Source organism: Pelodiscus sinensis, chromosome 1 (genome assembly GCF_049634645.1).
Source record: "Pelodiscus sinensis isolate JC-2024 chromosome 1, ASM4963464v1, whole genome shotgun sequence".
Classification (NCBI taxonomy): domain Eukaryota; kingdom Metazoa; phylum Chordata; order Testudines; family Trionychidae; genus Pelodiscus; species Pelodiscus sinensis.
The window spans coordinates 185,680,059-185,698,847 of NC_134711.1; the positions used below are offsets into that span (position 1 = coordinate 185,680,059).

General features: G+C 41.0%; 1 protein-coding gene across 2 annotated transcripts in view; it reads left to right on the plus strand.

The window, feature by feature from the left end:
* The window catches only part of MORC3 (MORC family CW-type zinc finger 3), a 69,246-nt gene that overhangs the window by 19,277 nt on the left and 31,180 nt on the right, over positions 1 to 18,789 (plus strand). For both annotated transcript variants that reach the window (XM_075911648.1, XM_075911658.1), the window contains 6 exons: positions 236 to 448; positions 708 to 857; positions 2,566 to 2,716; positions 4,194 to 4,325; positions 4,556 to 4,675; positions 15,950 to 16,047. In XM_075911648.1, the coding sequence (XP_075767763.1) occupies positions 236 to 448; positions 708 to 857; positions 2,566 to 2,716; positions 4,194 to 4,325; positions 4,556 to 4,675; positions 15,950 to 16,047 (864 nt within the window). The remainder of the gene's footprint in view (positions 1 to 235; positions 449 to 707; positions 858 to 2,565; positions 2,717 to 4,193; positions 4,326 to 4,555; positions 4,676 to 15,949; positions 16,048 to 18,789) is intronic.

Here is an 18,789-nt window from a genome sequence, read left to right on the forward strand (position 1 = left end):
ATAATACCCTAGAGATGATATTCCTTAGATCTATTTAAAGAGGGCAATAGATGACACAAGCGAGCGGTTAAGCATCAATATGACAGCCTTTTTCTAGTTATTGAGCAAATATACTTTTTAGCTGTGCTGTAGTCAGTGATCTAAAAAGTAGAGGAATTCAGTCTGTTTAAACTTGTTTTGATGATCTTTTGTGGATTAACACTTTTTGTAAAATGTTCTTTACAATGTGTTTCAGCTTTGGCTTCAGTGACAAAGTTACAATAAATGGTCGTGTTCCAGTGGGACTGTATGGAAATGGATTTAAATCAGGGTCTATGCGCTTGGGAAAAGATGCAATTGTTTTCACCAAAAATGGAGACACCATGAATGTTGGCCTGTTATCTCAGACCTTCCTTGAAGCTACAAAGGCAGAACATGTCATTGTTCCTATAGTATCATTTAACAGGCAACATATCCTTTTGGCTGTTTTCAAGTACAAAAAAATGTTGCATTTGTATGTGTAAAAATAGGGTATTAGAGGCCTCTGAGGAATTCTTCTTGCCCTCTTGAGTTAGAAATTGCAGTTGTGTTAATGTCCTGTTTGTGTATAAAAAAGGAGGAGGATTATAGGGTTGTATAAAAGCACTAAACTAGCAACAAAACACTTGTCTGAGGGGAGAGAAATGTGTATATATTTATGAAATGTTAAAGTCTTTAACTTGGTTCTTACGTCAAATAATCAATCCGGTAGAATGCAAAGCCAGTCTAAAGGCCATCCAGACACATTCTTTGTTCTCTACTGAGGAAAAGTTACTGGCCGAGCTTGATGCTATCATGGGGAAAAAAGGAACAAGAATCATTATTTGGAACCTTAGACGGTAAGATAAAGTCCAATGGCTGGTAACTTGTGAATTTTAAAATAAGTGGTCAGTATGTGTGAACTTGACAGTAAATAACTAGACTTTAGAAGTGTTGGTAGAACAGCTAATGAGCATAAGTTGGCTGTAACTTAGTGGGAACATGTGGGATCAGAGTGATAACTTACAGAGCTATGCCAGCAGAACATCAGAGTGTAGGCCCAGCTTTAGACCCTTTGCTTCTGGCTATTTTACTTGCTCTTTCATAATAGTTTGTGGTGGATGAATGACTTTGTAACTGTCAAGTTTGTCAGCATAAACCCCTTGTTGACAGTCAATAGAGGCAAAAGTCTTTTGTTGGTGTAGCTTATGTCCTTTGGGGAGGTCGTTTAACTGTGCCAGGAAAAAAATCCTTTTGCTGGAATAAGTTGGATCTCCACTAGAGATTAGTTGTTGCTATACCAGCAGAGCTTTTGCAGTTGTAAACTAGCTTTAAAATGTGACAGCTTGCAAAATCCATCTGGTTTTATATTTTAATGGCTGACACACACCATGCAATTCCTTAACTAAGCTTCCTTTTAGCCTACTATTTAAAATGCCTGAAACTTTTTAAGTTTAATTCTAGTTTTGATGCTTACAGTATCTAATCCAGAATTTTTCCGCACAGTTACCATAGCTGAATAAAAGGCTGAATTAGTCACATTCTCAGCATCAGTAGAAAATGAACAAGTTTGTTAGGTCAGATTCTCCATCCTTCTGCCTCTGCAGCATTAAACCCACCGAATCATTGAAATGTAGTGTTCAAAGGAACCTCAGTATGTTATCTTAACTAGTCTAGTCCCCTGCACTCAAGGCGGGACTAAGTAATAGGTGTGTGTGTGTGTGTGTGTGTGTGTGTGTGTGTGTGTGTGTGTGTGTGTGTGTGTGTGTGTGTGTGTGTGTGTGTGTGTGTGTGTACGCGCGCGCACAGAGGAAGCTTTTCTTAATGTCCAATTTAAACTACCCTTGCTTTAATTTAAGCCCACCGCTGTTTTGCCTATCCTCCGACTGTAAGTGGAATACTATGCATTTGTCCTCATTGAATTTTCTTCTGGTTTTTCAGATCATTTCTCCAATTTATCCAGAACATTTTGAATTTTAGTCCTATCCTCCACAGCAATCTCAAACCTCCCAGCTTAATATCCTCTAAAAACTTTGTTTTCTCTATGCCGTATCTAAAGAATGTATGGAGATATTGAACTTAATTGGACCCAGGATTTATTCGTGTGGGACCTCACTTAAAATGCTCATCGAGCTTCTCTGTGATCTGAGTCTGTAATTTCCTGGGTTGCTTACTTCCCTTTTTATAGTTAGGCGCACTGTATTTGCCTTCTTCCAATGGTTCAGAATCTCTCCCATCCTCTGTGAATTTTCAAAGATAATAGCTAATGTCTCCTATGTCTTCGGCTCTGAGTATTCTAGGATATATTTTTGTAGTAGTATTGCTATGATTCATTTAGAACAAATGAATATCTTTACTGTGTTAACTGGTAAAAATTAGAGAACTTCTATTAAAAAAGAACATCTCTTTGGGGAAATGATACTTAGAATCTGTAGCTAAAATAAGCTTGCCTGCTTAAAATATTTTTTTCCACACCATCTTGATGCCCTGCTTTCTTCAGCAGCAATATTGGGTTATTTTTAATTGAGGTATTTTTTTAAAATTTGTATTTTGGACTTCTTTCCACAGAGATAAAGATGGAGAAACAGAGCTCGATTTTGATAAAGATAAATATGACATCAGAATTCCAGAAGATTTAGATGAAGCAACAGGGAAAAGAGGGTATAAAAAACAAGAGAGAATGGACCAGATTGTGCCTGAAAGTGACTATTCACTACGGGTAGGTATGCAGTTTACTTAAAAATCACTGACAAATTGGGAAGGCAAGTTAAAATATTTATTTTCAATTAGAAATATTATATTACAGCAGCATTGGCCATAGTATATTTTAAAGCTCATTCATTTGCCTTTGAAGCTTGTCTGTGGTGCTTCCTTGGGTACCTCAGGATAGTGAGGCACCTAACTACAACTTGGTTAGTTTGAGGACGCTTTGTTTTGTGCCTGCTGTGGGTCAGCTCCATAAGTCATGGACAACACAAGTACTCCCCTCTCAGCTTAGGCTGGCTCCACTGTCTTCTCTGCAGGTTAGTAATAGGCATGGTACAAACTCCATCCTTGAGTGTGTTCCTGGAGTGCCACTGTTCCATTGGAAACTCTCAGCATTATTCAGTCCTCTTAGAGAAGCAGTACGCTGCAGCTTCCAATTTGTACTTCAGATCGCTGCGCTGTTTAACTCTCAGGACTTAGGGTTTTAGCAAGAACAATCAAAAGTTTACTTAACAATTGAAAGATTCAAGTGATAGCGAGTAGAAGTATTGGAAACAAATGGTTACCTATAAAATCCTAATGTATTATATTTAGAACTTCAGCTTAAATTATTTAATCTAGAATGAAGACTGACTTAATGCCTTTCTAAAGGCAATCCCAAAACCTTTCACTATTTTGCAGCCAAGCCTGGTGGTGATCCTTTTCTCATGAAGTAAGTCACACTATCACCTTGTCTCCTTGCCACCACTAGCTAACCTGTCTGTGGCCAAGAGAAGCGGGGGTGGTGGAAGTGCTAAAGCTAGGCTGCTGCTGCAAGGGCAGGATGTCTCCTGGAGAGGAGGAGGAGAGGCATCATGCATCCTCCAGCATCAAGGCAGCAGCCCCTTTGCATGCAGCCTGCCTTGGGTGCCACACATCCTAGCACTTCTATCCCTAACTGCAGCCTTGCAAACCTGCCTGCACTTGCATGCAGAATGGTGGTGCTGGGAGCCTGTGAAGATGCAGTCAAAGTCAGTAAGTGGCAAGCCTCTTGCCAATATCAAGACCAGTTTCAGTCAGTGAGATGGTTTTAGGTTCAGGCAAAATGTTGAACAGGAAATAGTTGACGGTGGTTGTGAGATTAGATGCTGCTATAGAGGTTGAACCTCTCTAGTCTGGCATGCTCAGGAGCTGCCTGGTGCCGAATCACAGGAGGTCGGAGTTGGTTAGTAGTATTACCAATGCTTCCTCTTCTTACTGGGCTCTTCGTAGAAATTTAGGGGTAAACTAGAGCTAAATAACAGCACAGAGCCAGGACTGGTGCTATAAATAAATGTTATGGGACCATGTGTAACTTGGCCACAGCCATAAGTGGACATTCAGCTAACTGAAATCATGCCAGACCACAGATGTTGCTGGACAAGAGAGGTTCAACCTGTATACTGAGAGAATGTATTAAAACATTCATGTTGGTTTGGTTTGGTTAATAGAAATTACCATGTTTCTTGCAGGCTTACAGCAGTATTTTGTATTTGAAGCCAAGAATGCAAATCATTATCAGAGGACAAAAAGTAAAAACACAGCTGATTTCCAAAAGTCTTGCATACATTGAACGCGATATTTATAGACCAAAATTTTTGGCGGTATCCTTTACTGATATGTACATCATTGCATGTGAAATGTGAAGACGTAATGTAATTAGGATGTCAATTCTGTGACAGTGTTTCGTTGCAAATAGTCATGCTAAAATCAATACTACATCTGGAGGCTGATGGAATTATTCCAAAATGAATAATTTGCCCAGTTTTGAATGAACATTTCAGTGTGAAGAAGCTTTTGCGTGATCAAATTATCCTTAACATCTTAAAACAAGGCTAAAACTGTAAGAATCACCTTTGGGTTTAACTGCAGAAACAAAGACCATTATGGAATAATGATGTATCACAGAAACAGACTCATCAAAGCTTATGAAAGGGTTGGCTGTCAATTAAAGGTAAGAATTTAACCTTGAAAATATATTAGTATGTGTATTAGGTAAACTGTTTTGAAGTAAACTAGTTTCTAACTTGTTTTATGGATAGATTATATTTTAATGCGGATTTTATTAAATCCTTTTTCTGTAATGTCAGTGCATCAGTTTAATACAGAAAGTTTTACTAAGCAGTTAATGATAAATGTTTGATGTAGTGCTAAACTTGATTTACAGGGTTTAGGCATGAATGTGTCCTTTAGAAAAAAGGGACTGGAGAACCATAGAAATGTAGGGCTGGAAGGGACCTGTAAGGAGTCAGTCCAGCTGCTGATACTGAGTCAAGCCAAAGTTAGAGATAGGCAAGTAATCCAATCTGTTGTTAAATCTTGAGTAATGGGGATTCACAACCTTGCCTGTACAAGAGGTTTAACTACCTTTGTAGACAATATTTTTGTAATTAACCTCCAATTCCCTGGCTTTAGTTCAAGCCCACTACATCTTGTCCTGCCTTCAGTGGATGTAATACTTGATGACTGATCTTTATAATAGCCTTTAACATACCCAGAGACATCTCAGGTCTTCCCCTCTATCTTCTTAAGAAACGTGGTTGTTGTTGTTTTTAAACCTTTCCCTTACAGATCATATTTTCTAAATCTTTAATATATTTTTGGTTTCTCTTTCCAATTTGTCCATCTTCTGTAAAATGTAACATCTAGAATTATACTACTCCATGTGAGGTTTCCCCAGTGCCAAGTAGAGGGGTATTTATAGCACTGCTGTTATATCCGACAGTATAATTAATTTGGTGTGTCAGCCTTTCTAATTTTGTCCCTATATGCTTATGGTATTCTTTTGTACTTAAAGCTTCCATTTTTTGTAGGATTCTTTTTTTATTTTTTTCAGGTGATTATAGAGCTGTTTTGATGCTTACTATCGTGCCCATTTTCCTCTCACATCAGGATCGCTTCAAGCTGTGCCTTTTAATGTTGTATCTTTGAGCATTACCAGTACTTTTTTCGCCCTTAGATTTTCTTGCTGGGGCATCTTATCTACCAGTACTCAAAGTATGTTAAAATCTTTTTTTTTTTTTTTTTGGGGAAGTCTTTTTGTCAGTATAGAATCATGGAAGTATAGTGCTGGAAGGCTCCTTAAAGTCTTCACGTCAGCCCAGTGGGCTGTGGCAGGACCATATAAACCTGACAGGTGTTTGTCCAACTTTTTTCCAAAAGCTTTCAATGATCATAGAATTATAGAACTGGAAGGAACCTTGAGAGATCATCTAGTCAAGATCCCTGCATTCATAGCAGGATTTAATATTATCTGAACCACTCTGTCAGGTGTTTGTCTAACCTACTCTTAATCTCCAGTGATGGAGATTACCTACCTCTCTAGATAATTTTATTCCACCCTGACAGTGTTTTCTTAATGTCCAACCTAAACCTCCCTTACTTGTCATGAGTACAGGAAGCCAACAAGAGCATTTGCTCATGTTGGCCTCCCACTGTGAAGATAGCGCCAAGCTCGACTTAAGGTAAGCGGACTCCAGCTACATGTTTTAGTGTAGACCTGGCCTCACACACCCTACTCCAGTTAGGGCTTCATGGGTACCAAGTAAAGGGATATTTACCTCCCGTGTTTTGCGTGCAACAATCTTGTTAACACACCAGAACAGAGTTGCCAACCCACAGAAATTTCATGTATGGACAAATGGGAAAAATTTACGGACAGACAAATTTTTTTACTGACATAATTTTTATGCTATATTAAGACAACATAAATGGCCAAAAGTGAAAAGTAATTGTTGTCATTCATACATCACAAGAACAATGTTATTTAACTCACTGTAATTTAGTTAGTGGATCACCTGTTTCACGTTACGTCCTCTCAACCATTGAGCTAAATAAACAACTAAAACATCCAATTTCCGCTGCTCTGCAGTAAAATGGATGAAGCAGCACAGAGAAATTTAATTGCTATTTTTTTGAAATTTTATTGCACTTTTATGAAATTTATGGACACCTAAATTTTTTTACGGACATGTCCAATTTCAGATAATTTTTTACAGAATGTCAGTAAATTTACTGTTGGTTAGCAACCCTGCCTTAGAATCGTATTAACCTTTTCTGCAGCTGCGTTGCATTGCCAGCTCACTAAGTGTGTGGTGCACTGTAACCATGATCTTTTTTTAGCAGAACTACTACCTAGACATTTTGTAGTTGTGATTTTGTAGACATCTTCTCCATTTTGTAGTTGTGATTTTGTGTTTTTCTAGGTGCAGTACATTGCATTTCTCTAAGTTGAAGTTCATATAGTTGAATTCAGATCAATTCTCCAATTTTTTAAACCCATTTTGAATTTTAAAATTGAAGTGCTTAAAACCCTTCCCAGCTAGATCTCAGCCATAGATTTTTTTTTTTTTTGTGAGCGTACTCTGTATTATCCAAGTTAAATTTTAATAAAGAAAAATAATACCTAATCCAGGACTGACACCTTTGGGTTCCCACTAGAGAAATCCTCCTCATTTGGCAGCAAATTAATAACTTTTGGGTGCAATCTTTCAACAAGTTTTGAATCTACCTTACAGTAACTTCATTTAGTCCATATTTCACTTCTTTTCCACATATTTTCATAAGGACTGTCAAAAGCTTCACTGAAATCAAGGTATATCATGCCTCTTGTGTCTTACTATCCACTAATTCAGTAATCCTATAGAAGGAAACTAATTTGGGTTAGCATGATTTATTCTTTATTAAATCCAAGCAAACTGTTCCTTATAACATTAATCTCCTTCATATGCTTACAAATTGTTTAATAATTTTCTCCATTGTCTTTATAGATACTGAAGTTATGCTAACAGGTCTATAATGTCTCATCCTCTTTGGTTTCTCCTTATTTAAAAATGGGCATTACTTTTGTCCTTGATTCTTCTGGTATCTCTGGTCCTACAGGAGCTCTCAAAGATAATAGTTCAGATGTGGCTTTAGCTGGCTTCTTAAGCACTCTTGCATGAATTTAACAGGCCCTTTTAACTTTAAATACATCTAGCTTATCTAAATATTCATTAACCTGTTCTCTTCCTATTTTGGCTTTCATTACTTCCCCCTGGATGCCAGTATTAGCATGGCCAGCAGGTTTGTATAACTTTTTGGTGGTGCCCCATTAGCCACACACCCCCCTCCTGTTAGCCACGCCTCTGGAGGTAACTTGCTTGGGGCAAGATGGACACATGACCAGAAGTAAATGGTCTCATGTCACCCCTCTCAAAGGGCTTTTCCCACCACCCTCCTACCAACCGGGATTAGTTTAGCCCCCACCAAACGCTCCTCATGCAACTATCCTGCAGTTACATTAACCCAATGGTTGTGTCTAGACTGGCCAGTTTTTCTGGAAAATTAGCCGCTTTTCCGGAAAAACTTGCCAGCTGTCTACACTGGCCGCTTGAATTTCTGCAAAAGCACTGACTTCCTACTGTAAGAAATCAGTGCTTCTTGCGGAAATACTGTTCTGCTCCCGTTCAGGCAAAAGTCCCTTTTGCGCAAAGCATTTGCGTAAAAGGGCTAGTGTAGACAGCTCAGATTTGTTTTCCGCAATCAAGCCCCGATGGCGAAAATGGCGATTGGGTCTTGTTTGCGGAAAAGCACGTCTAGATTGGCCACGACGCTTTTCCGCAAAAAGTGCTGTTGCGGAAAAGCGTCTGTGCCAATCTAGACGCTCTGTTCCGAAAATGCTTTAACGGAAAACTTTTCCGTTAAAAACATTTCCAGAAAATCATGCCAATCTAGACGCAGCCAATGTGTGTGACAATAACTCAGGGGAGAGAGGCTGGGGGAAGTGTTCCCTCTAAGACTACGTCTACACCTGTGGCTTCTTGTGCAAGTACAGCCATTCTTGCGCAGGAACCCACAGAGCATCCACACTGCCTGCCTGCTCTTGCGCAAGGAAACTTACAGTAAGGCATGAAACTTACTTACAGTAAGTTTCTAACAGGTGTAAGCTCTCTTGCGCAAGAGGGCAGTGTGGATTTCTTGCTCAATAAACCTCTCTGGCTAAAATGGCCATCAGAGCTTTGTTGGGCAAGAGTGTCATAGATGCTCTTGTGCAAAAGCACAGCTCGCATGTGGCAGTATGGACGTGTTCTTGTGCAAGACTTCTTGCGCAAGAAGCCGCCAGTGTAGACATAGCCTAAGAGTTTTTCCCCCCCATGAACAAAATGAACTCACACCAGTATTGAGTTCATGTGGCTTGTTTGGATGTGCCACTGTGGCATCCAAGTTATTAATACATATTTTTAAACCTTTACCTTTTCTCTCTGCTGCCAAGTCTCCTCCCCTTGTTCCAACAGCTCCCCTGGTGCCTGCTGCCCCCCCCTCCCCAACTCCTCACCCTCCCCTGCTGTCCTGACTCCTCTTCTCACTGCTCTCAGCCCTCCTGAGACCTGCTCCCCTCCACCAGCCCTTCTCTCCTCCCCCTCCCCCGTGCCCACTCCTCCAGTAGACCCACTCTGATCATGTGAGCTACCCCTCCTCATCCCCTCTTCTACCACCTCCCTCTACAAACCTGCCCTGCCTCTCTCCTCTGGTGGTGGTCCCTCCCCTGCAGGTGTCTCCCCTTCTGCTTCACCCCCAGAATCCCCTGAAACCTGCACCTTCCCTTACTCCTGCACCCTCCTGGTGCCTCCCTCGTCCCCCTTTGCCCTCTTTTTCCCCAATGCCCACCCCTTCACCATCCTCTACCCCCACTTCCCTCATGCCTCTGTGCTGTCACACATGACTTGCTCCATCCCGGCCTTCCTCATGCCCACCCCTTCTTTCAAGCCTTCTCCCAGCACCACCACCTCCTCCAGCCCCCAACGCCCTTACCCTTTCCCCTCCCAGCATCACCCTGTCCCCCTTCCACTGACACCTTCCCTCCTGCCTTTTTCCTTATTGTCTGCACTTGGCCCCCTGGCATTTGTCTCTCCTCTACCCTGTCCCTTTGGTGCCTTCCTCTCTTTCCCCTCTCCCCTCCCCTGCTGCATACGCCCCTTCCTCTCCCAGCCCTTCCCCTACCTTCTGCCTTCCAGTTTGCGGGGCCGGAGTCTGCACTCTGTCCCCGGACTCCAGACCCTCAATTCAGCTGCATGGCACAACACCACGCGCAGCAGTTTTAAAATCCCGGGCCGTGACGTTACATCATGCCCAGGTGTGTCTCCTCCCACCGGTTTGAGCACGCTGTGCATGGCAGCAGCAGCTAGCCAGAGGGATGTGACCGTGCATGTCCGGGTCAGCCCGGTGTCCCAGGTCCCAGCTTTCTAGTTCTGGGAGTATCGCCCTCCTTTGCCTGCAGATCAGTCTCTCTGTTGCTGGCTTCGTCAGTTGGCTCTGGCCGGAGTCTTCCTCCATCAGTCCTCGACACGAGTGAGAGAGGAGAGGGGGGCCTGGGCGCCGCCCTCACTCACGGGCCCCAGCCCAGGGCCCTAAGGAATCGGACCACATTGTGGTCTGAGTCCGGCTGGCGGGGCTGCCCGCCTAAACTCACCAACCCACGGGCCTTAATCACAGCCCTGCCCTGGGCTCTCCTCCCCTTCCAGTCACCTCAGTTGGGGTTCGTGTCCTGCTTGCCTCCGCGGGGTCCGTCCCTCCAGCCGCTCAAGCAGCCCTTTCCCTCCCATTATTTCATGGGGGGGGGCGGGCGAAAGTCTGGATCCCGCTTGCCTCAGCTGTGGCCCCACACGCCATTCGGGGGAACCTCCCTGAGCTCCCTCCTGCTTTGGCATTCCGCATCCTCCCTTCTAGCTGGGCGGCGTTTAAATCACCCGCCGCTTCCAGTGCCGGGCGGGGCGCAGCCTGGACATCACCGGGGTAGCTCCGCCCCTGCCTGCCTCCGAAGCATGGGGCCATCTCCTCCGCATCCCTCCTAGCTGCTGCGTTGGAGGCTGCCAGTTGAGCTGCGGCCCCGGCGCACGGCTGGCAAGGGTTCCCCCGCAGCCCCAGCAGGGCGCTTCCCACGGGGGATCCAGTGCAGGGTCGCAGGCCCCTGTCACAGGGGAGCTCGATGGAGGTTGTGCACAGCAGGGACGGGCAGGTGACACTCTGGGGCCGAGGTGGGAGGGATGCACGTAGGAGGATGGGGCCTGCTCCAACTCCAAAAATTGGTGGAGCCTGGGCACCACAAGCCCATACAACTTGCCGCCCATGATTGTATATGGTATCGGTGGTCCTTAATCTTTTTAGGGAAGCACCTCAGCTTTCTTTGTCAGTTATTAGCTCCCCTTCTCTGCTAAGTAGAGGACCTACACTTTTTCATCTTTCTCTTGGTCTTAATGTATTTAACAAACTGCCTCTTATTCCCTTTCATGTGCCTTGCCAGGAGTTAGTTACTTTGTGCCTTACCTCTTCTGTCTTTTGTTTGCACATACTTATGCCAATCTTTGGTGGTCCATATCAATTTGACAATGTTTCCACTTTCTGTAGGATTCCTTTTTGATTTTCTTGTCATTGAAGAGCTCATGCTGGAGAGTTATTGGCCTCATACTATTCTTTGTCTTTCCTTTGTATCTCATCCACTTTTTCCTCCTGATTTGATCTAGAACAGTGTTTCTTAACCAGTGGTATAAGTACCTTTAGGGGTACTCGAGAGCCATCAACACAACTGAAATTTGGAGAGAACTGAATTTTTGTTTGTTTTATAGCGCTTTATTTTTGTACTTTTTACACCCCAGAATTTCTTCGCTCAACCCTGCTACGATTAAGTTCTTAAAACAAATGTGTTGCAATGGTAGAAAAAATGTTGTGTTTTTGAATACTGTACGTACTGGTGGCACTTCCCTTGAAACACTGGTCTAGAATATATGCATGCCATGATGTTGCCCTGATTTTTCCTCTGTTATCTTTGATAAACTTCCAACCAGGGATTTGGAGCAATCATATTTTTGAATTGCTCCGCTCCAGCTCCGCTCCGGCACCAATAGTGACTGCTCCAGCTCTGCTTCACGCTCCGCCTCAAATTAATTTTTAACTAAATAAAAAAGTGCATACTGTAACTTTGAAAAGCATTATTTTTTTCAGAGTTTTGAAACAATTTAAATGTCATCAACAATGATACACACTAGAATTCATAATTCAGTCTGTAAATTATTACAGCAATCAAGTCGTTTTTCATAGCCTGCCGCAGATCATTTAAAATTACAGTAAAACTCGGATAGTCCGGCATCCAACTATTCAGCACTCCGGATACTCCGGCATCGAAATGCCAAGCTCTCCTGACCAGCTGATTAAAAAGCCTGCTGCTCAGTACATGTGCTGGCTGTAACCAGAGGGAGCATAAGGTTGGGGGAGGGGGAGGGGGATCGTGTTACAGTATGGAGAAGAGCGTTTTGCTTCAGGAAAGGGGAGGGGAGAGGGAGGAGGATCAGCTTACAGCACAGAGGAGACATGAAGAGGGGAGGGGAGAGGGAGGGAAATTGTGTCCTGGCCAGCTGTTAAGCCATGCAGCTGTACCGGACCTCCTGATTCTCCGGCAAATCTGATAATCCGGCACCACATGGGTCCAAAAGGTGCCCGATTATCAGAAGTCTACTGTAACTTTAAAGCTGAAAACAGTCACTCTACACTAGCGTGAGTTGTTCGCATGCTCGAAGCAAGTCTACAGGCAGCCTGAATGCGGTGTGGGTAGCTGTGAATGGCATCAAAAACAGACTTAACTTTTAGCCTACCAATAGACTCCGTTGCCACACGATCTTCCCAAAAGTTTCTCTCGAATAATGCTTCATTACAATTATCTATCACAGAAACTTGCCGGTGTCTGTTTTGTTTATCCAATTCGTTTTCAAAGTCGTCGTCATCTGAAGAATTGGTGCTTGAATTATCTTCATTTTCCTGTGATGGTTGAAGACATCTCAGGGATGGACACTCGAACAAGTTCAGAATGGAGAAGGAAGTTTGAGAACGGCCTGCTATTTCTGAAGGATGTGAACATTCCGAAACCACAAATTCGATTGTTGATGACTCCTTTTGTTGTTTCGTTTTCCTCAACCTCTTTCGCCGAGTTCAAATGTAGCAATAGATTTTGTTTTTCAAGTTGTCGAGCAATATCAAGGAGCCCTTCCTTTGCCTTTGATATTTCCCTTGAGGTAAGAAGAATCCGATACCATGGATCAACATAAACTCCAGCAAGGAAATGAATATTGTCTAAAAGCTTCTCTTCGTGTTTCTGCATGAAGGATAGAATTCCTTCTGCAATTTGTCCACCATTTTCTTGCAAGAATTTTGACAGTTTTCGCCATTCCTTCATTTAAAACTCTCGGGGTTACACTGACAGCTTGAAGATTCACGGTTGTTTGGTTTGGCTTTGCCAAGAGGTCTTGCAGGTTCTTCACTTCGTCCCATTCAGCTTTTGTTAACTTGAGTTCTCTTGTTCCAACAGCAGCCACTTGTTCACAGTAAGATTGAAAAACGAGAAGCCGATCAATCATTGCAAATGTTGAACCCCAGTGAGTCACAGTATCCAATGATTGAGTTATCCCCATGTAGATCAAGCAGAACACTTTGAATACTTGGGGTTCGTAGTTTGACGACAACTTGTTGAATTTTTGCCAGAAGTTTCTTTTCATGTTTTGTTCAGTCCATCTCAGATTGCCAACTTCTGAAGAGTGTGAATATCACAGCTCATCAGTTGGACTTCTGAGTCGTCCTCATGAAGTTGTGTTGTAAGCATGAGGTTAGGGTCATTAATCCATTGTGCAGCAGCATCCATGTTGAGTTCGATTTCATCCATTCCTTTAGTTCCTTCATCAAGCAAAATAGCTTTGGTTCTGTCCACATTCTTGTTCTCAGAGGTAGAAATGGTTTCATTGTCCTTGCTGAAATTTTTGACGGCACACATCATGTTTGCTACATTGTCAATGCGCAGATGCTCAGCACTTGCATTTCACTGATCCCAAATTTTTCTAAAATAGCTTTTACTTGACACTTCATGTAGGAAGAATTGTGACGCCTTTCAGTGTTGATTATGTCCAAGGTTTTTACCACAGCTTTATCTTTTCCTTCTTCGTAGTACTGAGCATTGATTGCAAGGAAATTTCTGTTTCCATGGGTTGTCACATCCATTTTCAGGTAGCACAATTTTTAGTCCAAAGCTTTCTTGAGCTCTTCGCCACCAGACTCAGCTGTGCTGACAACTAAATGATGAACCGCATCATGCCATGTCAAAACACCAAACTGCCGACCCATTTCACCTGCAGTTTTTTTGGAATCCTTTGTTCTTTAGCCTGAAGGTAGTGAGTGGTTTTGAACTCAAGCAAGCCATTTCCATCAGCCTTACACGGAAAGTATTGGCATCCATGGTGACTGTAACCTTTGAGGACTTCAAATATGAGTCAAGTTTTGTTTGCTCAATTTTGGGTTTCTTTTCAGATGAAGCTCCATAAAAAAATATTTTCTCCAGGAGTTTTCAAAGAGCCAGATGAACATCATTTAGCCACGTCAGCTTTCTGTTTTGCCTCATCTTCCTGGTCCTTTTTGTAACCAGAGCCACATAATTTTCAGGATGGTTACGTTTTACATGCCACCAAAGTTTGAAACTTCTCACGGCTCTTGCTTCACTTGTCTTGAAGCTAATAATTTGAGCTCGTCATTCACTTCCCCTTCCACCTTGCATGTTGCCGATTTCTTCTTTGCTTTTCTCAAAAGCCCAAATTTGGGCTTTTCAAATTCAAAAGTAAAGATGTTGTTGTTGATCCTTTTCCGTAAATCGGCTATCAGTCCTGGGGAGCAGATTTGATTTTGTTTTTGTTGTTGAAGCCATGGCCAAATCTTCTTGTGCTGCTAACGCATCCAAATGTTTCTTATGATCTTCGAAAAGCAATAAACAAAAGGATTAAATTGTGATATCTTAACCACTTAAGGTACTTCAAATTTATTTTGGATTTTCTGGACAAAAATCGCATTTTCTTTTTACACAATTATTATTAAAGTATATTTTAATATTTTAACATGTTTCTTGCAGTTTTAATCAAGAAAGAAGTATTTTTAATGTACATAATTTTTATTTATAAATTGCAAGCTTTTCTTTGAAATTTTGTGGTAAAAATATTTGAAATATTTTCCAAGTTTTTAATTAATATCTCAAACACTTTAACATAGATATATCAATGAAATTTGGTATGTGCTATCGCTGTTCTACAACATTAATTGTTGGGAAGTAACGAGGCTACACGTTACAAAGTTGAAAATAAACACATACTAATCTACGCGAGTATGTACTTGCCTAACCTTGGCACAAGGGTGGGAGCAGTTTGCAGTGCTGCCAGATGTCTGATAATTATCTGATTCTTTAATAAAACATATCTCCAAAAAATTTGTGATCTTGTATCTGTACATTAAATCTTGATTTCAGCCGAAGTGAGAATAATTGTGACATATTACGTAAAGTGGTAAAGTAGATGTTAATATCAGTTGTTATACAATCTGAAACATTTTGGCACCTTTAGGACTTTCTTGGTAAAATATCATTCATTTTGGATTGAAAATGGAGGAAGGAAAAAAAAAAACTGGAGTAGTGGAGCAGTCAAGATTTTCTGTGCTCCAGCTCCGCACCAGCTCTGGGCAAAAACCTGCAGCTCCACTGCTCTGTGCTCTAGCTCCAGGCTCCGCTCCAAAGCCCTGCTTCCAACTTGTGTGTCCGACTTTTTTTTTAAACCTCAAAGTGTGTCTTACACAACACCACCTTCCTCTTTTTCTACTTGTCCTCCTGACCTAATTATGACCCCCATACCAATATTCCAGTCAGATTTATCCAACAAAGTCTGAGATAATTTAGCTAATGTACTAATATTTCTTTACTGTTTAGTATCCCTGCTCCTTGTATTTGTGTATCAACATGAGATGTTGAGTATATTTTCCCCCCCTCCGCCCCTACCTTGACATCCCTCTTATTGCTCCTGTGATCCTATTTTAATTTTTTTCTCCTCTCCACCATGCTCCTGAATATCTATCCTTCTGCCAAGGTGGTGGTGGGGTTTTATACCTTGCACCTATTTTGAAGCCCTCCCTTATCCATAGTTGGTTGTGGGTTTTTTTACCCGTTAGGTACAAAAACCACATATTTCGTTTTGAGAGGAACGACATGTCAAAATAAAATTTTGAATCTTCAGCTGACGGTGCTCTTCCTCCACCCCCACCAAACTTGTTGCTAAATTGAATGCTTGGAAAATCCAAACTAAGAATTGTCTGTTTTTTCTCTTTGTAAATTAGAATGTTATAAGAATAAGTATAAAAGTTGGCATCATTTTCTAATTGTTATATTAATCTTTTACAGGCAAACAACATGGGTGTTGGCGTAGTTGGAGTTATAGAATGTAACTTCCTAAAACCAACTCATAACAAACAAGATTTTGATTATACCAATGAATACAGGTGAATATCTATGTATTTTATCTAGTGATATTATGAAATAGATTCACAGTGGGTGTAGTAAATACTTTTCATAGCATGTTATTTTCTTAACTATAAAATATCAGGGTTGTCCCCTCAGTTTTGCGCAAGTACTTATAATCCAACATTGTAATGAAATACTTCCATCACTTTAGACAGTAAATGCTACCAAATTGAAAATAAAGTAACTTTTAAAAATAATTATATTTATCTTTCAAACACCAACACCTTTATGCTTTCCTCTTTAAATGCTTCTTTCTGTTGATGGACTTAACTGGCTGAAAAGCTGAACGCACATCCTAACCAGCGGAATGTTTAAAATGGTGAATATGTATTTGAGGGAGGCATAAGGTGGGAAATTAATTGGTCAATTATTGGTAGTTTCCATTAGCTACTGTATGTTCTTGAATAGTAAGATCTGTAAGAAGTTTTTTTATGTATTTTCATCTACATTTGAAGCTACTTACCTTTTTCTTTGTATGTGCAAAGATAATTGACTTATTCAAGAATGTATTTGAGTCTTAACATTAATGCCATAGTTAAAGCTGTAAATGAGTAATTTGTCTACTTTAAAAACAAAAGTTGACTGGCCCTTTTTAAAATTCTGAAACAGCTTTCCTGTTTCTCTACCAGAGCGAGCAATATCATAATCACCTGTAACAGAAGGAATTGAATAAGTCATTAGAATGGAATTTGTGTTAAATTTTTGAGAGCTTTGGCAAATAAACAAAAAAAATAAGCAGCTAAGAATTTTTTCAACAGCGCACAGTTGTGGCCAGTATTCCCTCTAATTTTTTCAATCCACATGTAGAATAAATTTTGGTATGTGTACCAAGTCATGAGTGGATGTGTATCACCAGTAGAAGCACATGCTGTTGGCTCTGGGTACTCGGCTAATCAGGCTAAGTGTCATTTGGGTGGTTGTCCAAGCATTCAGCTTTCAGGAAACACTGTTTGTGACAACTGTGGTGGATTTGGAGCTGCTCTGTAATTTGAGGGTAGTGCCTGTTGACTTGATTGAGAGATTTGTATGACTACAGTGGCTTAGTTTAAAGTGGGGGTGGGTGGATTAAAAAGCAGGAAGGGAAAGAATAGCTCAAGATAAGCCACTTGTTTCATTACTATTGAAGTGTGTATTTGACAATTCCAGGACACACACAGGCTTTTGACCACTGGGATCAAAAATTCAAAAAGGACACTCTTGAGAGGAGGAGTGTAGTTATTTAGAGGAACCAGATGAAGACACTGGATCTTTCTGAAGGTTTCTGAAGTTAGGTCTGCTTAAGTCACCTTCAGGGAAGAAGTACAGATATCTGAAATCAGTTGGATCTGTTGACTAAGTACTGGTCTCAAGTAGAATTACAGAATTCCACGTGTTGATAAAAAGTAGACTATCATTTGATTACACTCATGTCTTGCTCTTAAATGTACTAGACCAAATAACCAAAATTATCCAAATTTATTTTGTAAAGACTAAGCAGTAAAATACAGAAAGGAGACACTTCTGCTGTCTTTCTGGGAATCAATTATCTTGTGTCACGTGCACACAAAATGTGCTTCTAGGATAGCTTATCAGTTAGTAATATTTGTGCTACAATTTTTAAGTGGCAAAGCTTTTTACACATCCCTAAAATTCAATCCATCTTTTTAACAATTCTTTAACTTATTTTGTTGTATTCTTTCCTTTATTTCTGATTTGGCTAGCGCTGTACAGTTGAGAGTAGAGGTTCATTGCCGTCTGCTAGACCTGCCACTCTTTATATCTTAGTTTACCATGCTTCCTATTTTCTAGTCATAAAACTGACATGACAACATTTTGTAAAGCTGATCTTGTGAACAGAAATGTGGGGGAAAGCATGATGATGGGAAGTTGTGATCATTTTATAAACTGTTTTTATATTAAACTATGTGGTGTATGTGTTAATTGGATGTCATCTCCAATATATATTGACTAACACATTGCAAGATAGGTAAAGGCATAAGGCCTAATACATGAGAGAATTGAATCTGAATTCTCAGATTGGTAACAGATTCAGGTATCCGTGTATGTATGATGACAGTAACTTTCTCAAGTTTTATCTGAAATTGTGCTTGCTACACATTTTTAAACTGTGGATATAAATTCTCTCATTTGAGGGGAGTTTAGAAATAATACCATTAACTTTACAGGTAAATATTTAACAAATATTGCAATACATTTAATACTGTTCAGTTGTGTATGAATGTTCAGTGTTATCTTACCCATCCCACCCCTTTCTAAAAACACCTACCTCTTGTGCATCTGCTCCATCACCCTATGAAGACTGCTTTCCTTGTCCTCCCTTAGGCTTCAACCCTGCAACTGAATATGTTCCGGAAGACCTTTGTGTCTGCATGGAAGGGCTCTGTTGACTTTGGTACAATGTCAACTCTATTCCTCCTTATACTGCCTCTTCCTTGTACACTCATAACTGTTCCTATCAGTCTCATCTGTGTTTTCTGTTAGACAAGTATTTTCATTTCTACAAATGATGTTTGGTCTTGTAGAGTTCTGTGTTCATTTGGTCCAAAACCAGCCTACGTAATTCATGAACATGTAACTTTTGCTCTGCCTTGTGTATTCTTCTGTCTTTGCCTCTTCTATTTACTGGCTTTTTATGTATTTTGCTGTGCTGCTTACTCCTGACATCCAGTTTCCTTCCCTCCTTCCTGTTGTCATGATGTGGCTGTCTCTTTGGCTGTGTC